General features: G+C 46.9%; 3 protein-coding genes across 6 annotated transcripts in view; 2 read left to right on the forward strand and 1 right to left on the reverse strand.

The window, feature by feature from the left end:
• Positions 1-2,208: 2,208 nt before the first annotated feature.
• LOC104916164 lies at positions 2,209-6,029 on the forward strand. Of its 2 annotated transcripts, none has more exons than XM_019611220.2 (8): positions 2,209-2,771; positions 3,122-3,166; positions 3,262-3,641; positions 4,588-4,626; positions 4,804-4,899; positions 4,973-4,997; positions 5,224-5,267; positions 5,745-6,029. In XM_019611220.2, the coding sequence occupies exons 3-8, from the start codon at positions 3,488-3,490 to the stop codon at positions 5,807-5,809; spliced, it is 423 nt and encodes a 140-aa protein (XP_019466765.1). In that variant the 5' UTR covers positions 2,209-2,771; positions 3,122-3,166; positions 3,262-3,487; the 3' UTR covers positions 5,810-6,029. The 2 variants fall into 2 exon arrangements, with proteins under 2 accessions (XP_019466765.1, XP_010725453.2); XM_010727151.3 differs by having other exon boundaries at positions 2,210-2,771; positions 3,348-3,641.
• Positions 6,030-6,130: 101 nt separating this feature from the next.
• Positions 6,131-11,257, reverse strand: LOC104916165. Of its 2 annotated transcripts, XM_010727153.3 has the most exons (9): positions 10,187-11,257; positions 9,790-9,834; positions 9,315-9,608; positions 8,483-8,521; positions 8,201-8,269; positions 8,101-8,125; positions 7,747-7,802; positions 7,065-7,096; positions 6,131-6,950 (listed from the first exon to the last, which is right to left on the reverse strand). In XM_010727153.3, the coding sequence occupies exons 1-9, from the start codon at positions 10,254-10,256 to the stop codon at positions 6,933-6,935; spliced, it is 648 nt and encodes a 215-aa protein (XP_010725455.1). In that variant the 5' UTR covers positions 10,257-11,257; the 3' UTR covers positions 6,131-6,932. The 2 variants fall into 2 exon arrangements, with proteins under 2 accessions (XP_010725455.1, XP_010725456.1); XM_010727154.3 differs by lacking the exon at positions 8,201-8,269 and having other exon boundaries at positions 6,132-6,950.
• A 7,386-nt stretch (positions 11,258-18,643) lies between these two features.
• Positions 18,644-22,335, forward strand: part of LOC104916166 (E3 ubiquitin-protein ligase TRIM39-like) — a 7,426-nt gene continuing 3,734 nt past the window's right edge. For both annotated transcript variants that reach the window (XM_010727156.3, XM_010727157.3), the window contains exons 1-5: positions 18,644-18,775; positions 19,616-19,719; positions 20,398-20,520; positions 21,258-21,296; positions 22,027-22,053. In XM_010727156.3, the coding sequence (XP_010725458.1) occupies positions 19,644-19,719; positions 20,398-20,520; positions 21,258-21,296; positions 22,027-22,053 (265 nt within the window). In that variant the 5' untranslated portion in view covers positions 18,644-18,775; positions 19,616-19,643. The remainder of the gene's footprint in view (positions 18,776-19,615; positions 19,720-20,397; positions 20,521-21,257; positions 21,297-22,026; positions 22,054-22,335) is intronic.

Genomic DNA, 22,335 nt, shown 5'->3' on the forward strand with positions numbered 1-22,335 from the left:
AAGTCTCCTTGTGCAGGGCTTGCAGGCTGCAGCTGCAGGAACAGGGCTTTGCTTTCCCCTCCAGCCTCCTGTGCAGCAGACGACCAACAGCAGAGCTCTATAGGCTGCAGCGTGGCACGGGCACCAGGGCTGGGTCACGGCCACTGTGTTTCCTTGCAGAGGGCTGCTGGGGTGTAACGTGGGGCTCTTTGTGTTTATGGGGTTTGCTGTCATGTTACATCTAGCAGAATAAGATTTATGACTTGCCTATGTACGGAACACCTACGCTATCAATAAAATATCAGAGATATGCCAAATTGGAGCATAAAGGTATGTCATGCAAATACACAAACTGCACTTTACTGCATCATCAATCTCACCACAGTCCCGAATCAGAGAAATCATTAAGTGATGAGCTGTGGTTATGCATTACTGCTGTGGCTTTAGGTGGAAGAAGCTCTGAAGATGCCCAGGCTGGCTGTGTTTTGGTACCCATCGTGAGCTCCTAGCACAAGGATTCTGTCACAGCTGCTGTGCACAGAATGTCGCTCTGAGGGTGCATTCAGAGAGAAGGACATCAGATTCAACTGGGAAGACTAAGGGAATCTTCTGTGCCTCTGCGTTGCAGACTGGCTTTGTTCTGTCACCATGTCAGTGCGTGATTTAATAGCAGAGCAAAAGTGAAAATGAAAGCAAACCCAGCAGTGGGCTGCACATCCCCCCCGTGGTCTGATTCTGTACACTTTGAAGCTGTGTGTTTGTTTGTTAAAGGGTCCATATGGTTTTGGGGTTTCCTCATCTCTTGGACAATGTCATGGCAGTTACAGGATTTCTATGTGGACAACAAATTCCTCAAAACAACATTGGAATTTGTTCACACAGGGCCAGACGAGCCTTATTTATTCACAGGGGTGTGCATCAGGGCTTAACAGACTCAAGCCCTCCTGCATCTAAAGAGGAGAAATGAGTACCTCTGAGAGCTGAGCTGAGGCAGCTCAGTGAAGATGCTGTATTGCACGGGTGGATCTCAGAAAGATGAATGTTTCCAGCATGTGAGGCACAAGGGCAAAAGCCAATGAGCACGAAGACAAAGAAGTGGGCAGACGTTTAGAAAAACCTTTACTACTGACTGTGAAATGAATCGCTTCTTGTTTCCTAATTCATACCCAACCAGTGGGTCGTTGCTCAGAGATCATGCAAGCAGGTATTGGAGGAGAAACCATGAAAGGTGCCCTGAGGTCCCTGCGAATTGGGGCAGGTGTGATTCTGATGCCCTGCTCCTGCCCCTGGCAGGACTGTTATTATAACCAACCATCCCCATCCTATGTCACCGTGCTGTTCACGGGCAACATCATCTCCAGCAGCATCTTCTTTGCACCGAGCAAGTGACTCACATTCGTTTATGTCAAGTCTATGTTGCAATTTTACATTCTACTGATTGATCAAAAATTGGCACAACTTGCAGAGTCCATCCAGGAGACTGAAAAAAACTCAGCACCTGAGAATTCTAGACACTGTGTGAATCTGGATGCCTTGTAGATTAGGTAGGCAGGTTCACTAAAGAAGAGAACTAAGAATGGGGGATGCAAAAATAGCACAGGCTGATTCTGAGCATGCAGGAGGTTCATCGCTCACCACAGAGTGAGTTCTCAGCACATGGCAACGTCCTGTGGGTCTGCAGATTGCGTCCAGCCCTCTGTTGATCATCTCGATGGGCTGATGCAGGGCCAGAGCTCCCAGTGGCTGAGTTTCCAACAGAGGTGTGGGGAGAGGCTCAGGTTCATTTTCCTGCACAGACTGTAAATGAAGGGATAATTGCGTGTAATGACAACAACTGTAATACTGAGTGCAAGCAACCATTCTGCTGGTGAAGTTCTGAAGATGTTGAGGAGAGTGCAGCAGCACTGAGGGCACTGGGTTTCTCCCAGTGGGAGGGCTTCTCACTGCTGGGATACTCCCTAAAGAGTGAGTTGGGGCTGAGAATGGAGTCAAAGGAGCAAGGGCACAGAGGCAAGATGGGGAGAGCACAGAAGAGAAATCCTGCCTGATGCAGGGAGGCTGTATTTTAAAGGGAGCTTGTAAACAGATGAACAGCAACTGATGACACAGTTTGATAGAGGTAGGATAAAGAGAAAGATTTCCACGAAAGGCGGAGTGATTAAGGTTAGCTCCCAGGAGGATATTGTTGATTCAGAGGGTGTTGAGGCTGCCCAGAGAAGCAGTGGATGTCCCATCTCTGGAGGTGCTCAAGGATGGGTTGGATGGGCCGTAGGATTCCATGATTCTATAGTAAACTGTATTCTCTTTAAGGTCCTTCCAAATCAAACCTTTCTCTTTGATGACTCTGTGATAGACTGGGGGTGGTCGGAAGGTTGGGAGGAGACAGAGCAAGGAGGAGAGCTGACCCCCAGAGACCAAAGGGACACTGCATGCAGAATGAGGCCATGATCAGAAGATGTGGGAAAAAGAGAGCGAAGGAGAAGTTTCCTCCCCTCAAGAAACAGGAAACACAGACCATGTTGGGGTGTCTGACATCCCAAATAAAAGCGGGGGCTCTACAGAAACAACAGATGCACCATGGGCTGCATCTCAGCCTCTCGCTGTGGGTAACTCTGTCGGCTGCAGACACCACAGGACGGGTCATAAGGTCAGTAAGCAAACCTGTGACCATCTGCATCCTGCTCACAGCAAAGCAGGCAGCGTGAGGAGAGATCTCCAAACGATGTGGAGGCATTCAGAATGGGCCACGCAATGTCCTCATGTCGCTGCCCTCCTGCTGCTGCTGGTGGTCGGTGAGTTGGGGATGCTGTGGGGAGCAGGGAACCTTGCGTGGAGCAGGAAACCCACCAGAAAGAGGCTTGGGATGGTGCTGAGTGCAGTGGTAGAGTAGGTGCAGGATGGAGACATGTTTCAAAAATACGACAGTTAGCAATGTCGTGTGCTTTAGAAAGATGGGGAACTGTACCTGAAGCAGCAAACGCACCACAAGTGGACCTGATCTTGCTCAGACACACAGAAGAGAAACAGTATGAGGGCATGCAGGTTGGATGGTGCCTATTCTGCAATGGGAACTTGGGCAGGAACATGTAGGTGAGCAGGACATTGTCCCTCTAACCAAAACCCTCTCTGTCCCACGGTGCAGGTTCTGATGTGAGCACCCAGGACATCTGCAGCTCCAGGGCTGAAGGTGAGTGTGAGAATGGGTCCAGAAAATGAAGACATTGTGGGGGAGGAGATGGGAAGAGGGAAAGGAATCTTTCCCAATGAATTCCCAATGTCCAGCCCTGGAGTGCTGATTGTCCGTGCCTTGGGATACAAGGTGTTTTTCAACTCATGATGCTGGTGGAATCCCTGTGCCATCTCTCCAGGTACTCTCCAGGCTCCAGTCCTGTTCCTTAACGCATCCCGTGCTCAGGAAGGGGACGTTGTCCTGGCTCAGTGTGTTCTTCAGAACCGGTTTCCTGCTACCCGAATTGTCTTCTGCAAGGATGGGTTGGAGGTGTACAGCATGAAAGCCCAAGAGGGCAGGGTCATCAACTCCATGCTGCTGAGCATCACTGAGGGGAGCAGTGGGACATACAAGTGTTTGTACCAGCAGAGGAACGAGGAAGACCGTCTGAGGAGCTCTGCCCTCAGTCCTCCGCGGGACCTGCATGTCACAGGTGGGACATGAGATCAGGGTGGTGGGGTTGCAGGGCTGGATGTAACACCACATGGATGTCCCAAGTGCAGCAAGAGATGTCGTAGAGTGGGGATGGCTCTGAGAGGATTCCCTTCTCCATCCCACACTGCAGAAATGGGGCTTTGCAGTGCCCAGGAAGAGAAAGCAAAAATAGGGGATGGCCATAGAGCCTTTGAAGCCTGGGTAAGGATGCTTCAAGGATTATTGCAATATCATTATGAGCATAAGGAAGAGAATTTGGGGTGATTTCCAGGTGTGAGATTGTTCCTTACTGTGTGAGATTCTACTCAGCAAGGTGATGATTCTGTGGCCATAGTTTGGGGATGACCAGATGTTGGTGTGCTTTGGGGTCTGGGTGCCCCTACCTGCAACATAGGCACCAGAAAGAGCCTTTAGATGACAGCAGGAGGGGAAACACTGGATGCAGTCTTCTAAATTTGATGCTGCCATCCCTTACTGTGTGAGTTCCTTCTCAGGAAGAATATGATGCTGTGGCCATGGTGTGGGGATGGCCCTATGTTGGTGTGCTTTGGGATCTGGGTGTCTCCACCTGCAACAAAACCACCAAAAAGTGCCTTCTGATGGTGTCAGTAAGGGACATGCAGGAATGCAGTCTTGCAAGTGGGATGCTGCCATCCCATCTAGGCAGAGCAACGTACTAGTCCTTTCTTATCCACAAGGTCAAGGAAGGGAGTTGTGCTGCAGTATCATACAGTGCACAGCTGCATCTCTGCTGTGCATTTCTTAATCCACCATAATTTAAATAATTGATACCGAGGTGTAGGAGTACCCAGATCATTCCAGGTGTTGGAGGAGGGCACCTGTCCGTGTCTTCACGCTCTGCCCTATACCAATACAATCAGGAGCTGTGTTCATGCAGAGGTGAGAGTTCAGGGGATACTCAGCCCATCCATTTGTCCCAACAGGCCATGTGTCCGGCTCCACGGAAGGGACAGCAACTGCTGGTGAGGCTTTCCCCTTTACTCCTGCTGTCCCCATGCATCCCAATCTTCCCCTTCTCCTTTCTCCAATCCCATCACTACATCCTTATCACACTCCCATGTCCTCATCACTCCCCTCGGATTCTATCACACTCCATCAACCCCAAGCTCTCTGTCCCCATCCCTCCTCTCTGTTCCCAGACCCCAGCAACCAGCTGGCCTCCACAGTCACTGTGGTGGCATCAGTGACCATCATCCTCCTCCTTTCTGCAGCGACCTTCTGGACCATCAAGAAAGGTGAGGGCTTGTGGGAACTGTGAGGGATCCATGAGGCCGTCACAGCTCTGATGTGGGACACTCCTTCTTGCAGGTGCCTGCAGGGAGAGATGCCGATGGTGAGTAGTTTGGGGCTGGTCTGTGGGATCTACGGGCTTTTGGGACCCTGGGGTGCTGCTCCTTGTGCAGTGTCAGCTTTGTCCATGGATTCACAGCTGTGTGGATGAGGGATGGTGATGAGGTTGGAAAACAAAGCAATTCCTATGGGAATGTCTCTAATGGCCCATGTATGCTTGGTGGAACCTCAATGCCTTTCCTCTCTTCTTTCTCTATCTCTCTCCATAGTGTTGGTAGTGCTGAGGAATCTTCTGCTGACTGCGATTCTTACTGTAAGTGCCAGCCCTTGTGATAATCACAGCAGATAAAGTTAATTTTTCAGAATATACTCCCAGTCCCATCCAGGTATCTTCTCTCTAAGCCTCCCTGACAAACATGGCCTGGTTTTCTTCTAAAAGTCTCCACTCCCTTTACTGACACTGCCATGAAATAAGGACAGTTTCACTTTCCATCTCAGCTCTGAGTGGACAGTGTTTCAGGGGAAATGCGACAGTTCAGAGCACTTTTTTTGGGTGAGGACTGGGACAATTCACGCAAATAGCAGCCTCCAACCAATATGCAGAAGCAAAACTTGGCACCTAACATAGGGCGTTATCTTGGGGCTGCAAGGCAGACCTCAGGAGCCATTGTAGGAAGCTGTAAGGGTGATGAATTTTGGCATGGGAAGCCCATGGGTGCAGTTGTGCTTGTGACTGGGGTAGGTCTCTCCCCTGCTGATAGCTGGGCACTCATTCAGGATCTCCCTGCAGATGCCAACGTGGATGAAATGAGGAGAGTGAAGGTGAGCTGTGCTCTTCCAGAGGCCTGCAGTTGAGCATGCATTTTTTGCCCACAGAAGGCAAGGCTTTGGAGGGGAAATGCAAACACAGATGTGGTGGTGGTGGTGCTCTGGCTGCAGTTCCCTTCCTGCCACGATCCCATGGGGAACCCTGTGTGGCCGTGCTGTGAGACCACTGTAATTCCTTGTTGGAGTTTTGAAGGCATCTGAAATAAAGAGCTCTGAATTTTGAATGTAAGACAGAATGCCAGAAAGTGTGAGCTGATCCATGCCTTTCCCTGCAAGAACAGTTGGGAAAGCACAGCAAAAGTGTCACTTATCAATAGGGTCTCTGACAGAAATCTTGTGCTTGGAGCTCACGATGGGTACCAAAACACAGCCAGCCTGGGCATCTTCAGAGCTTCTTCCACCTAAAGCCACAGCAGTAATGCATAACCACACGTCATCACTTGATGATTCCTCTGATTCAGGACTGTGGTGAGATTGATGATGCAGTAAAGTGCAGTTTGTGTATTTGCATGACATACCTTTATGCTCCAATTTGGCATATCTCTGATATTTTATTGATAGCGTAGGTGTTCCGTACATAGGCAAGTCATAAATCTTATTCTGCTAGATGTAACACGACAGCAAACCCCATAAACACAAAGAGCCCCACGTTACACCCCAGCAGCCCTCTGCAAGGAAACACAGTGGCCGTGACCCAGCCCTGGTGCCCGTGCCACGCTGCAGCCTATAGAGCTCTGCTGTTGGTCGTCTGCTGCACAGGAGGCTGGAGGGGAAAGCAAAGCCCTGTTCCTGCAGCTGCAGCCTGCAAGCCCTGCACAAGGAGACTTGAGGTGCACCAGAAGGAGCCACGCACGCAGGAAGAAGCAGGCAGGAGATACTCAGCAAAAACAAGAGCAGATTTGGGGCAGCACTTTCTAGCTAGGTGGACTCCTTCTTCTTCATAATTGTTGGCAAGATTTCCCCCCTCCACTTTCTTGCAAACTCTCAGAAATGTTCTTCCAGCTCCTCAAATAGAACAATTGCTGGAGCTTCTGAGCAGGAACCACACAATTGTGGCAGCAGCAACAAGGGGCTGCAGTTCTGCACAACAGGGGGGAGGTGTTTGCAGAAGTCAGAGAGGAGAGTGTGATCTGTGGCTGGAGAATGTATCTCATGATTTGCCATTTTTCTGCAAGCAAAGAGAACGTACGACAAGGAGATGCATGAGAAGGTGTACAAACAATAACATGAGATGTCTGGGGAAGGTATCACTTCGTTTGCAGGGGGAAGGGCCCCAACTCACCCTGTCCCTTTGAAAGTGGACAATGGCAGCATCTGTGGGGGAAAAAAACACCATGAGTGCTCAGTACCAACTTGGGAAGGGAGGAGACCCACCATTGGTTTGGGCAGCAGATCCTGGGCTCTGATCTGACTGCCCAACCCCGTTTGCCCACTCTGTGCAGGAAGATATGGAGGAGCAGAGATGTTGGGCTTTGGGGGAATTTTCCCATTGTTGGAGGCATTGTCTCTCTTTACACAGCACATCTCCGCCTGCTGCTCTGCAATGAAATTTGAGCTGCAAACAGAGCGAGGTGCATGCGTGGTGGGGTTGCATCCCAACCTGTCCCCAACCACAGCATCCTCTCTTTGTGGCTGTCCGTGCTTGTTGAGCCATTTCTCCACTGCTGTCTGTGCACACAGACACATCCTCCAGTGTGGGGCTGGGCCTTGGGCTGGGCTTCAAACAAACACCACAGGGAGGAGAAATGAAGAAAGTGGAGCCTGAAGTGTGAGACCAGCAGCGTCTGAAGTGTGAGACCAGCTGCGCATGTGGGATTTGTCACCATGAGCACTGGGATGAAAGCAGCATGGAGAAATTGTCCCTTGATGAATTTGTTTTGTGAGGAAAAGGAGGAACTGGTGGGTTTGCAAATGGAAATCCAAGGGAAAGGGATCCCTGTGGTCTGGGCTTGCGCAGCACTCACATTGGATTTCTCCGTAGTCAGTGGCTTCCATCTGCTGGCTGGAAACGTGCTGCTGCCTGGGGAGGAAAGGGAAATGAATTTGGGCTGTGTGTTTGGTGGGAAGTGTCCAGGATTGACATTCACTGGAATGATGCCTCCTTGCACTGGGCATTGCGCTTGATCCAACCCCACGGCAATCTCTCATCCTCCATGTATCCACGTGCTTTTGCAAATGACCCTGTGAGGAAATGCTTCCTTCTCTAATCCAGTGGCAATCCCTTCTTATTATATCCCACAGATAATGCTGCCCTGCATAAGGAGCCCCCAGAGTCCTAGCTGCACTCAAACATCCCTTCCCAGGCCCTTACTTCTCACCTTCGGCATCTTTCTCTGCAGGCACCTGCAAGAAGCAGAGTCCCACATCAGAGCTGTGACAGCATCATGAATTTCCCACACAGTTCCCACAAGCCCTCACCTTTCTTGATGGTCCAGAAGGTGGCTACAGACAGGAGGAGGGTGAAAACCAGTGATGTCACCGCAATGACTGTGAAATCAGGCAGAGTGTGGGGCACTGGGGACTGAATGGGAAGATGGGGACAGAGGGGAATTTTGGGGTTTTAGGAGTGTGAAGGGGTCAGAGGGGGGTGATACGAACATTGCATTTTGATAAGGAGGTAGTGATGGGATGGGGACACAGGGGATGGATGGGGACAATTGGAAGAGATGGGGACAGTAGGAATAAAGGACAGTCCCTCACCTGTGGGTGCTGTCCCTTTCGTGGAGCTGGACACATGGCCTGGTGGGACAAATGGATGGGCTGAGTGACCAAGTGTTCCCAGGTCTGCTAGCACACAGCCCACAGCACACAGTGCATTGGTAGGTGGCAGGGCATGCAGCCTTCGGCAGGTGCCCAGAGAGACACCTCTGTCCCTTGGGACGGGTGGGCTGATGTGGGATTTCTGTGACACAGAGGACTGATAATCTAACTAGAATGAATTAGGAATTGCCTGGCAGAGATGCAGGTGTGCACTGTTTGATACTGCAGCACAATACTCCCCTTGCAGTGTCTGTGAAAATTAGAAAGGACTCATATGTTCCTCTGTGTCTATGGGAAGGCAGCATCCCACTTGCAAGACTGCAGCCTGCATCTCCCTTACTGACACCATACAAAGACTCTTTCTGATGCCATTGTTCCAGGTGGAGGTACCGAGAGCCCAAAGCACACCAACATAGGGCCATCCCCACACCATGGCCACAGCATCATATTCTTCCTGAGTACGAACTCACACCGTAAGGAACAATCTCACACCTGGAAATCGCTCCCATTTCCCTTCCATACGCTCATAATGATATTGCAATAATCCTTGAAGCATCCTTACCCAGGCTTCAAAGGCTCCGTGGCCACCCCCTATCTTTTCTTTCTCTTCCTGGGCACTGCAGACCCCCATTTCTGTAGCACGGGATGGAGTCTGGATAACCCTTACAGAGCCTTCCTCTCTCTATAGCATCTCATGCTGCACATGGGACGTCCATCTGACATTCAGTCCCACTGGCACCTCTGTCCCCACCACCCTGATCTCATGTCCCACCTGTGACATGCAGGTCCCGCGGAGGACTGAGGGCAGAGCTCCTCAGCCAGTTTTTCTCGTTCCTCTGCAGGTACAAACACCTGTATGTCCCACTGCTCCCCTCAGTGATGCTCAGCAGCATGGAGTTGATGACCCTGCCCTCTTGGGCTTTCATGCTGTACACCTCCAACCCATCCTTGCAGAAGACAATTCGGGTAGCAGGAAACTGGTTCTGAAGAACACACTGAGCCAGGACAACGTCCCCTTCCTGAGCACGGGATGCGTTAAGGAACAGGACTGGAGCCTGGAGAGTACCTGGAGAGATGGCACAGGGATTCCACCAGCATCATGAGTTGAAAAACACCTTGTATCCCAAGGCACGGACAATCAGCACTCCAGGGCTGGACATTGGGAATTCATTGGGAAAGATTCCTTTCCCACTTCCCATCTCCTCCCCCACAGTGTCTTCATTTTCTGGACCCATTCTCACACTCACCTTCAGCCCTGGAGCTGCAGATGTCCTGGGTGCTCACACCAGAACCTGCACCGTGGGACAGAGAGGGTTTTGGTTAGGGGGACAATGTCCTGCTCACCCACATCTTCCTGCCCATGTCCCCATTGAGGAGTAGGAACAATCTCATCTGTGTTTTTGCATACTGCATCTCCTCCATCTCCTACTCAGCATACCCAAGCACAGTTCAGATGTGTTTTCAGTTCCAGATGCAGTCCCCTCAAATTCAAATTCAGACAGCATTCCTAAGTCTCAAATTTTTCGGACATGCCTACATGCATGTTCCTTCTCAGCTTCACTCTCAGCACCACCCCAAGAATTTCACTGGTGGGTTTCCTGCTCCAGGTAGGGTTCTCTGCTCCCCACAGCATCCCCAACTCACCAAACACCAGCAGCAGCAGGAGGGCAGCGACACGAGGACACTGCGTGGCCCATCCCGCCTGCACCCACATCGTTTGCAGATCGCTCCTCCCGGCGCCTGCTTTTCAATGAGCTGGATGCAGATGGTCACAGGTTTGTGTTGTGAGCCGTGGACCCATCCTGCGGTGCTTCTGCAGCTGACGGAGAGTTATTCACAGCGAGAGGCTGTGATGCTGCCTATGGTGCATCTGTTGCGTCAGCAGAGACACCGCTTTTATTTCAGTAGAGACCTCAGCATGGTCCGCGTTTCCTGTTTCCTGAAGGGAGGAAACTTCTCCCTTCTCCCTCTTTTCCCCACATCTCCTTGCTGATCATGGCCTCATTCTGCATGCAGTGTCCCTTTGGTCTCTGGGGGTCAGCTCTCCTCCTTGCTCTGTCTCCTCCCCACCTTCCGACCACCCCCAGTCTATCACAGAGTCATCAAAGAGAAAGGTTTGATTTGGAAGGACCTTAAAGAGAATACAGTTTACCGTAGAATCATAGAATCCTACGGCCCATCCATCCCATCCCTGAGCACCTCCAGGGATGGTGCATGCACTGCTTCTCTGGGCAGCCTGTGCCAGTGCCTCAACACGCACTGAATCAAGAATTTCTTCCGAGCATCTGACCTTAATCACCCCGCTTCTACTTTAAAACCTTTCTCTTTGTCCTATCACTGTCAAACTGTGTAATCAATCACAGTCCATCTTGTTTACAAGGTCCCTTTACATACAATCTCTGTGTGCCAGGCAGGGCATCTCTAATGTTCTTTCCACATATCCCCACTGCTCCTTTACTCTTCAGACTGCATTCTCAGCCCAATCTCACCCTCCTGGGAGCATCCCGGCAGTGAGAAGCCTGGAAGCAACCCAATGCCTTGAGTGCATTGCTGCTGCACACTCCCCATCACCTGCAGAACTCCAACAGCAGAAAACTTCTTTGCACTCACTGTCACTGCTGTTGTCACCACAAGGAAATGCCACTGCAGTTTCATTCCTTGCAGTAAAAGTAAACTAGTGCCTCTCCCCACTCCTCTGTCCCACAGAACATTTTCTCTGGGCTCACAATTGAGAACGTGTCCCTGCTTGGATGTAGGGCTGATGGTGAAGTCAAGGGGCAGAGCAGGACCACGGCTGCGGTTCTGCTGTCTGCTCTGAGAACGGAGGAACTCAGCCACTGGGAGCTCTGGCCCTGCATCAGCCCATGGAGGTGATCAACAGAGGGCTGGACGCAATCTGCAGACCCACAAAACGTTGCCATGTGTGAGAACTCACTCTGTGGTGAACCGTCTGCGTGCTCAAAATCAGCAGGTGCTATTTTTGCATCCCCGTTCTTAGTGCTCTCTGGCCTGGCCAGACTACAGCTTTGTGCAGACAGTAACACCTCTTCTGTTTAGAAATGAGAACTTTCCTCCCACACAAGATTCACCTGACCGCTCCTTCAAAACGATGCATTTCTCCCTGATGCTTTGCTTGTGTGGAGCTGGGCTTGAAGCAGCATTTCAGAGAGCAGCAGCTGCACATCTCCAGTCTGAGGGACCAAAAGCATCGAGGTGTGTGAGTGCGGAGGGCTGATGAGCTTCAAAGAACATCAGCTGTTTGCACGGCATGACCGCAGTTGCTTTGCTCTGGGCTGGACGATGAAGACAGGCCGAGTGTTTCCACACAGCTTGGGAAGGGCTTGAGATCTGTGGGGCAGGATTCCCCTTGTGTTTGCCCATCTTCCAGCTGGTTTTTGATGAAAGGTGCTGTAAGTTGACTGGTAGCAGCACTGAGCGTGTCAATTCAGGCAGAATTTCTCTGCTCTCAGTCCCCCAGCTCAGGGCAGTTATTGCACAGCATGGATGAACAGTGAGAAAAAGCAAAGGTTCCGATTGTGTCGCAGCCTGACTGTAATCCAAACACCTACAATGAGACCCAAAAGCAGTCTGGGGATCGTTTATCAAAAATGCCCTTGACATTTTTCATCTTCTTCTTGTGCAGAGAGCTCCAATTTGGTAACTTGCTCACATTGAGTCTTTAGAGCACCTTCTCCATATTTGATGTGCTTCATCTCAAGGCAAGATGAATTACTAATTTCCTTATCAATCTGAGTCCAGATGTAAGGAATGTTAATGATTATCAAGTGTTGATGTGTCTTTTGAGATCTTTGCCTTACCAGATTCTTGCCTACATTACCTGTAAGATACCTCCATGTGGATGAATGAATCCTACTCTTCATTCTGGGCTAACTTAATTCTTCCACTTTCAATTCACATTACAATGTTAAATCCCTGGATGTAGATGAACTGACACTCCGTTTATCTCCCACAATCATGTAAGAAGGGTAGAAAGGAGAGCCCTGGGAGCTACCGATCTGTCAGCCTCACTTCTGTGCCAGGAAAGATCAAGCAGCAGATCCTCCTGGAATCTATGCACGGAATTATTACAGAATAACCAGCACGGCATCACCAAGTGCAAATCCTGCCTGACCAACCAAGTGGCTTTCTATGATAGTGTAACTGCATCAGTGGACAAAGGAAGAGACACTGATACCATGTGTCTGGACCTCAGTGAGGCCTTTGACATGGTCCTCATTCCTAATTGGAAATATATGAATTTGATGGGTGAGCTGTCTGATAGATGAGGAGCTGGTTACGAAATTGAACCCAGAGAATGGTAGTCAACATCTCAGTGTCTGGATGGAGATCAGTGACAAGTGGTGTCCCGTGGGGGTCAGTACTATGACGAGCAAGTACATGACATCAACAGTGAGATCGAGTGCACCCTCAGCAAGTTTGCAGATGACACCAAGCTTTGGGGTGCAGTCAACACACACAAGAGATGGGATGCCATCCAGAAGGACTCAGGCGATCTGAGCCCAGGAGAACATCATGAGATTCAACAAAGCCAAGTACAAGATCTTGCACCTGGATCATGGCAACCCTTACTAGAAGTACAAATTTGGGAATGAAAGGATAGAGCACAGCCCTGTCGAAAAGGATCTGGTGTACTGGAGGACCGCAGCTGGACATGAGCCAGCAATGTACATTTGCAGCCCAGAAAGACAACTGTATGCAAAGCTATGTGGTGAGCAGGTCAGGGAGGTGACCCTGCCCCTCTGCTCTGCACTTTGATACCTGACTACTGTGTTCAGATGTGGAGTCCTCAGTACAGGATAGATATGGATCTGCTGGAGAGTGTCCAGAGGAGGGATACAAAAATGATCCCAGGGATGGAACACCTCCTTACAAGGACAGACTGAAAGAGCTGGAACTGTGCAGCCTGGAAAGGAGAAGTCTCTGGGGAGAGCTGAGAGTGACCTGTTAGTAATAGGCTGTAAGAAAGAAGGGGACAGACTCTTCAGCAGGGTCTGTTGTGATAGGACAAGAGGAGATCGTTTCAAACTAAAGAAAAGGAGATTTAGATTGGGTATAAGGAAGAAGTTGTTCTTTTTTAGCATTAAGGGTGGTGAGACACTGTCACAGGTTGCCCGGAGAGGTGATGGATACCCTGTCTTTGGGGACAGGCAGGCTGGACAGGGCTCTGAGTACTTGATAGAGCTCTAGGCGTCCCTGTTCATTACAGGGGATTTAAACTGGATGACCCTTAAGAGCCCCTTCCAACTAAAATGATTCTACAATTCTATGATCCTACCTTTCCATTAGGTGGTGGAATGGTTGACCCTGGAAAACATTTCCAGGCACACAAAGGAGTATCAGGAATAGTCAGCATGGATTCCCCAAGGGGAAGTCATGCTTTATAAATATAAGAATCTTTTATAATGAAATCAGCAGCTTGATGGAAGAGTCAGTAGCGTTGTATCCACTCTTAAAATTTGGAAGTGTTACATAAATGAGAACATGAACCACAAAAAATCAGAAAGAAAAACGAGATATGACTTTTAAAAACAAACAAACAAACAAAAACAACAGAGCAGGACATTCATTTATGGTCTAAGCAGCCAGATTTCCAATGCTCCAAAACTTCCCACATAGTGATACCTGGGTTTAATCACTTGTGAAGCTTAGGAAGGTGGGAACAGTAGCTGAGTGTACTGAGACAAGAAAAACTCCGGATAACAAATTTCTCTTTTGTACTGGACTTAAACCGTATCCTCAGAGGAAGGGCAGCTTCTCTCAAGGGAAGAACCTTAAGGCAAAAATTAAGCACCACATTAATTGAGACCTGGAGTCTGTACTAGGATTCCTTCCCACCTGAAAACAATGACATCAGCTAAATGACTGCAAAGGACTTCCAGGAATAAGAACATGGATATATGGGAGTCTAACACAACCTGAGCAGGAAAGGCTTCGGATCCCCCTTGAATAGCAAATTAACAGGAAGTCAGGAAAATATCTCAGCACCACAGGAAAAGTCACCGTTTCTCATTTTGTCTTCTGTTTAATGGAGAGAAACATGGAGTGCAAAAGCACAGGAACAGCAAATCCAGTTCCCTTTTGGGGACGTGACAAGTCTTTTGCCCTCCCCAGTGACCAGATCCCAGTTTCAGAAAGATTATCCCAGCTCCCTCCTTTCAGACTCTCCCTCGCAGTCTCTGTCAGCACTCTCACCTGTCTGTCCTGTTCATACATCAACTGCAGCTCCCAGTAATGATGCTCAGGAGCAAAGTCCTCCCTACCCGGGGTGATGGGAAGATGATTCTCAATGATGGAGCCCTTAGCAGGGGGCTTGTGATGGACTGTTCTGTGATCAGGGGACAGGACAAGCTCAGGGTTCTTCCATGCTTCATCTGGGGTGATGGGAACTGAGAAGAGAGAGGAGGAGCTACTAGTTAAAAATTAAAAGAATGAGAATTCCGGGCATAAGGATCTTTAAGGACCCTTATGAGAAGAGGAACTTGGTGTCTTTTATAGACATAGAACTCCAGCTCTTATATCAGGCTTGTAGCTAAAGGGTGATGCCAGCTTTCTGGAAGGGATGACTGCTTCATTCCCAAGAGGACTGCTCATGTGTTGGTACTGTGGGACATCACACTGATGTAACTAGACCTAGGGGAGGTGCCAACCCTTGTTCATAAGTGCTCAGTAAAGTGATGTTTTGGCCAGTTAGTTCCAGAAGGAGGCTTATTTCTAGCTTTGACACTTGGATTTGATGTCTAACCTTGGTGTCTTATTGCAAGTCCACATACCCATGTATCTTCGAGCTTTTCTGTAGTCTGTTGAGGGAAAAAAAAATAGATCAAAATGCCCAATGTAGTATCCATGTTCCTCACAAGGAAAGGAGCAAGTTTTCTGTTATGGTTTTAGGACAGGAGGAGTATCCTGCTGCATGGAGCTGGAACATGCCATTGAAGGAGTATGAGAGAAGTCGGGTCATAATTCATTGCCTTTTTGGATCCCAGAGAGTCTCACTCCAGCTCCCCAGGGACATGGGACAGAGCATCTCAATTAGCTTAGGAAAATCTAAATAGCACTTCCTCAGTATGGAGAAAGTAATTTTACCTTACCTGCACTTGAAGTCATTCTCTCAATTTTTTTCAGTTTCTGCATGAGAAAGAAAAAAACACAGGAGTTAGCTAGCAAGCAATGGCTTGATATCTGTAAGACTCCTTGCAGAATCTTATAGGGAACTGGATGGAACATGGGTAGTTATGGCCCTGGCAGTGGAAATATTGGGTACCTGGGAAAAAGGCACTGAACTGTATAGAGGGCCACACTCCTGGTGCCTTTGCTAGATTGAAGGATGGGAAAAGAAGGGGTCTGAAGACATCTGATGGGGAAATGGCAAGGGGAAGGAACTGATCTTCCTGTGCTGGAGCCAGAAATGATCTTACAGATCTGCCTGTTTTTCACATCATCATAAATTTTTCAGTTTAGATGAGAGGATAAATGCTTTATAATTTCCCTTGTGAGTACAAGGAAATCTCTCTCCAGATAAAGGACAGATAGTTGTGAGTGGTTCTCTAAGTGAGTTCTCAGAGAAGGAGATCACAGAATTACAGAATCATTGGTGTTGAAAAAGACCACAGAGATATCTAGTCCATCCATCTGCCTTACCTTGCTTTTTTAAAGATTCTTCTTCCTTGGATTTTTTTCTTAGAAGCTTTCTTTTTTTTTTGCTTCAACACTTAAATAAGCAAAGGAAATGACTATTGAAGCACAGAGGAAATGTTCAGTGCCCACATGTGAAAGAACACCTCAGTTCACTCAGGGCAGAGCATTACAAGTTGCATAGCCGTAGGTAGGACGTGTGAACTCATCATACCAGAAATGAAGAAACAGAGAACTTGTATTTAGTTAAACCACATCACACTTTATGAAACTGTAAAGTTTTTTGTTGTTTTGTTGTGTTTTTTTTTTTTCTTCCTATGTTTTGCCACTCTATTATTGGCCCTGTTGTTTCCCTGAGTGTTCTTTAAATGTTCCAGCTCACTGTGTACTACGAAGATCAGATCAGGAGTATTGGACTCCTGTCCAATACTGTCTCCTCACTGTCTCCTCTATGTCTTAACTGCCATAGGAGGGAAGTATCCTTGTATTGCAATTAGATGCAAAGGGTACTTTGGTGTTACAGAAAGGAAGACTTGGATGTCCACTGCCTGTGATCAACATTGAGCCTTATTTCAGAATTAAAAATTGTATTTCAGCTATTTCCCATTAGGAAGGGACTCCACATCTTAAGTCTATAGATCAAAGAGAGTGAACTCTGAACAGTGGAACTGAAATGAAGATTGAAACATTAAAGATTAACTCACGGTGCAGCTCTGCCTGAAGGTCAGCTGCTGTTTTACTGTAATACCAGTACTTTCTTGTCAAGGTGCACTGTAAACGGAGACTTTTTGTCCCTGGGTCTTGGCAGATATCACTGAGAAAACTTGGTTTGAAGTGGGGGTGACTTTGAAGGAGATCATGCCTTCGAATACAGATGTTCTTGGATTTTCACTGGACTTACCTCTTAATATTACCTCTCACGACTGTTTCTTCCTTGAAATATAATGCAGCAAGTGCTGCATACGTGGGTTGGCAGTGACAGGACGAAGGAGAATGGCTTTAATGGTTTTAAATGGTTTTAAGACAGGGGAGATTTAAGTTAGATATTAGGAGGAAGTTTTTCACTCAGAGTGGTGAGGCACTGGAACAGGTTGCCCAAGGAGGTTGTGGATGCCCCATCCCTGGGGGCATTCAAGGCCAGGCTGGATGTGGCTCTGGGTCAGCCTGGTCTGCTGGTTGGCAGCCCTGCCAAGGCAGGGGGGTTGAAACTGGATGAGCATCGTGGTCCTTTTCAACCCAGTCCATTCTATGATTCTATGAAGTATTTTTAGCTGCCTTAGAAACAAAACTGAATTTTCTTCAAGAAAGTGAAGAGAAGAAGGAGGAAGAAGAATGCTGTCCTTGGTGGAGGAGAGCCATGTTAGCGAGTACTCAAAAGTAATATAACATACATGAATCCATGGTGCCCAACAGGCTGCATCCACCAGTTCTGAGGGAGCTGGCTGATGTCATTGAAAGACCACTCCCAGTTATCTTTGGAAGCTCATAGCAGTTTGGAGAGAAGGAAGAGAGCAAACATCAACTGCAACTTCAAGAAAGGCAGAAGGAAGACTCAGGTAACTACAGGCCAAACAGTTCCACCAGTCCCTGGGAAGGAGCTGGAGAAACCCCTCCAAACAAAACAAGAACGTAATTGAGTACAGTCAGCATGGCTCTGTGAAGGGCAAATCATGCCTTATTAATCTGAAAGATTTCTACAATGAGGAAACAACCTCAGTAGATGGTAAGAAAGCAGAGGAAGCTGTTCACCTGCTCTTGGTGATAGGTTTTTGATACTGTCTCCTGTAATATCCTTGTAGAGATACTGAGTGGAACGTTCAATGAAATGGAAATCAGTTGAACAGCCAGGCTGCGTTGGATTTTCATGCCAATATAAAGGAGAGAGGATGACTTTAGTGTGGAGCAGGTTGATCCTAAAGGACTGCAGCCACTGGAAAGGACCCACGCTGTGGGGAAAGGTCCCACAGCAGGGAAAAGTGTGAGGAAGAAGGAGCAGAAGATAATAATTTACAGGCTCATTCCCTGTGTCCTGTGCAACTCAGTGGGGTTGGGAATAAAAGGGTGAAAATGAGCCCAGGAAGGGCAGCAGAAGAAAGAAAAGTGTTGGTTCAATTTTGTCTTTGGTTTTCACCACTCGTATCTATTTTAATTTGCAATAAATTGAATTTTCACCAGAGTGAATCTGCTTTACCTGTTGTGATAACTGGTAAGTGACCTCCTTGCCTTTATCTCAATTTATGATCTTTTTCATCTTATTCTCTGTGTCTTGTTGAGGAGGGGGAGTGAAAACAGCTGGGTGGGCATCTGACATCTGGACAAGACACCAAACTGGGAAGAATGTCTTTTACATCAGAATTGTCTGGTTGCCATTTAGATACACCTGGAAAGGCAAGTGGGAAACTCATGAAGCTCAGGAGGAAGAACGAAATCCTACCAATGGGGAAGAACAGTCACGGATGCCAGCACCACCTTCTTTCATGTGATTCATAATTGCCTTTCTTTTTATGCCATGCGCTGTTTATATTTAACTGTGCAGTCAGAGTTCCAGTTGAATTTATGAGTTCACCGATTTCTGTACAGGTAAATTCTCATATATCCATTTCTATGTATATATTTTTAATTTCCTTCTGATCTATAACTTCAAATTGTATGTATTTCCATTTGTTGGCTTCTGTGGATTAGACTCGTATTTTTAAAATAGTTATATTTGGTTTAAAGATGGGATTCATCTGTCTAAATGACTCTACCTGTGGTTCAGCTGACATTTGGGATGCTTGGCCTTTATCTTGAGACCAGGTGCTAAATTCTTTCAGCTGAGGAGAGGCACGTAGTAACTGTTCTGTTACTCCAAAATGTGGCAAATGTCGCATGAATGTCTGGCAGCCCTGTGTAAAAGTCACAAGACGGGGGTGGGGGGTGGGGATACTATGGAAAAAGGCTCATTGGATGAGATGAAGACAAGAAATGAATGTATTAATTATTGTTACTACTGGTACCAGCTCAGTATAGGGGAGATTAATGCAGTTTATTGGTAATTGATAGAAGACCAGAGAAAAGTGAACTAAAGCAAACTAAAACCACCTTCCTCCCATCCACCCACTTCTACCTCATCCCCTCAAGCAGCACAGGGGAATAGGGCTTATGGTGGGCAAAGCATTTAGAGGAAAAAGCCAAGAGAGCTGACCAAAGGTTTGTCACGTACCATGGGACATTGTGCTCAGCAATAAAAGCTCAAAGGAGGAAAGTGAAAGAGTTGATGGTTACAGAGAAATAAACATGCACTGAGAAGGTGTCAGCTACTCAGGTGCAAACATAACCCACCCTGTCAGCAGGAAAGATCAACCAATAGTATAGAATCAGTGACTGTGTTTTGTCGTGTGGTTTTGTTTTTGCCACTGCTTCCTCTGAATTATCTTTCAGGTCAGATTTAAAGGCATTGCAAGAAACAATGTGGCAGGTGAACAGTCTTGAGATGAGCTGTTGTTTCTTCTGTGTTATGCTTCTGCTCCAGATCACTCCTGCAGGTAAATGCCTCCTCTCTGTAACATCTGAGAGCTTCTCATAAGTAAGTAAGTAGGTAAATAAATAAGTAAATAAATTTTAAAAAGCAGTGCAGCCTTTTGCATTCCTGTATTCAGACACTAGGGGGTGCTCTCCAGTTCTGGTAATAGTTCATGGTTTTCAGCTTCTTCATTTCCTTCTCCTGGAAATGAAGAGTTCAACCCCCCTCTTCTTTTCACTCTGCTGTTTAATTCATTCCAGCTCCACCTCTCGTAATTGTAGTAACAACAGTTTTATTTTTGTGTAGCAGAGCAAAAGAAAACACAAATCCAAATAAAGGATTGGATGAGTTCCTATAAGCAAAATCTATCAAATGCTACTGTGGACAAACGTGACTCGGGAGGTCTGTGGATCACTCAGTGCTGGAAGACAGGAGAGAACAGTATGGGAATATAATAATCTCCTTGCTCTGCTCTTATCTCCATGTGGAGTCATCCTACACTGTCCACACTGGGAGGCTGAATTTGGTTGCCTAAACCATTTAATGCCATGTGAGGTCCTCTCCTTTTCTGCAGAAGGATGTGGGAGCCCTGTGGGTTTTGACTAAATCCTACTTTAAAATCACAACTGAATGCTTCGATGTAGGCTTCTAAATTCAGGAGTCTAACTTTTTCTTTTTTCTTCTTTTTTTTTTCTGCTAGAAACCCTTGATGTATCCAAATCTATCGAAGATAACCACAACCTCCTCATAGGTGTCACTGCTTTAGTCTCCATTCTCCTTCTCATCGTCATCATCATTGTGTTCTACTATTGCTGCTGTTCAGGTACAGGCATTTTCTCCCAACATCTGCAGCTTGTATGTGCTCCTACAGCATAACTCCAAGTTCTGCTGTCCTCATTCCATCCTTATTTACATGGCATCCTGGTGACAATGCTGGGTTAGAGTGAAGCACCTAGACCATACCTTGCCAAAGTGTGAGGAGTAACTGCAGAATCAATTATCATTCTTCCCAGTCCTTCAATTATCACTGTTGGGTACATCTCATCTATGTAGTCCATGCCATAAAACCTGTCTCTGATCTTGGCATTAATGGTCTTCTCTGAGGTGCTGACCTTCACCGTAAGGTTATACATGTTTTTGCAGGATTGGAGAAGGCAACAGTTTGACTGTTCTCATATGTTGTTGTTCCCATGAGACTCAGAAAAAAAAAAAAAGAAAAGAAAAAAAAGAACAAAAAGCTAATTTCTCAGTATATTCATTGTACATGCTTACAGGGCACTCTTCCCTCTGCACCAAAATGTGCCTGTTATTTTTTTATGGCTTCATCTTCCTGATGAGAGGGAAAAGGAACAAGAAGAGAGTACAACTAGATTGATTTCCATTCAGTAACACCTCCTTCTTGATTTGTTTGAATCAAGCTGTCCAGACACTAGATGATCCCAAAACTTCAAGACATCAATATTTTATAGAAAGTTTAACATTTAAGCTTTCACATCTACTGTGGAGTTTTCATGCTCTCTCTCTCTTTTTCTTTTTTTTTTTTCTTTTTCTTTTTTTCAGTTAATCATTCAAAGGATCCTGAAAGAGATTCTGAAAAAGGTAAAGTGTAGATTAGAGTAGAGTAAATGTTGATGATTACAGATGTCTTCGTTAGTGCTTGATTGTGTATCTGTTTGGAGTGTGCATTTCAGAGATGCTAAGGTATATATGGGATCATGGGATGTGACCCAAATGTGATTCCCAGATGATGTAAGGAATGAATCAAATTGAGAGTATGAGAGACTTTGCAAGTTTTGAGGTGCATGTCTTGCTGTAACTTCAGACTGAAATGCAGTGTCATCACCAATATCCAAGACTCATTTGCAGAAATACAAGCATGAATGTCATTTCAGGTGTCATAAGACACTGTTTGTCTTCCAAGCAGATCTGTGCACCCCTAGCACACGCTAAGTCTCTAAATATCTTTGTAAGGGAAAGTGAATCTAGGCCCACACATCCATTTTCCATCAAAGGGCAACTCAAGGAGACAGCTCTTCTCTCCCAAGGCAGATCAAAAGAAAAGGGGAAGAGGGAAGATGGATTCTGGGAGCTTTAGTTGGTAGTAAGTTGAATTTGAATGAATGGTCTGCCTTAGCAGTCAAAAAGGGCTGAACCCTGTGGGTTCCTTCCAGCTCAGGATATTCTATGATTCTATTAATTACTCCTGGAGCTGAGAATCCATCCTGAGTGATCAACTGAAATAAGAACATTAAATTTTTCAACTAATATTTTTTGTTTGGATGGACATAGGAACAAGAACACTAACCTCTGTTCTTTATTTCCTCTTTAGGGTTACTCATTCCTGAAAATTCTGAAGGTAAGAGTTATGGTGTACAAAGTAGTAAAAACGAATATCTATGCCATATTCAACCTCTAAAGCAGGATCTCAGAAGTTTGTAAGATTGCATGTGTCTTCCATTTAAGTTAATACTGGCAAGAGTCTCCACGGCTCTGTCATCTACTGGATCTGCTGTGAGAGCAGCACCATTCTAAAGGTGGTTAAAGAGTGATTTTTATCAGCTGCCTCTATTCTCAAGCAGTCACAAAGGAATTTTAGTAAAAGCACTTTTTTCTTTTTTCTTTTTTCTTTTTTTTTTCT

The sequence above is a fragment of the Meleagris gallopavo genome, unplaced genomic scaffold (genome assembly GCF_000146605.3).
Source record: "Meleagris gallopavo isolate NT-WF06-2002-E0010 breed Aviagen turkey brand Nicholas breeding stock unplaced genomic scaffold, Turkey_5.1 ChrUn_random_7183001874166, whole genome shotgun sequence".
NCBI classification, from domain to species: Eukaryota; Metazoa; Chordata; class Aves; order Galliformes; family Phasianidae; genus Meleagris; species Meleagris gallopavo.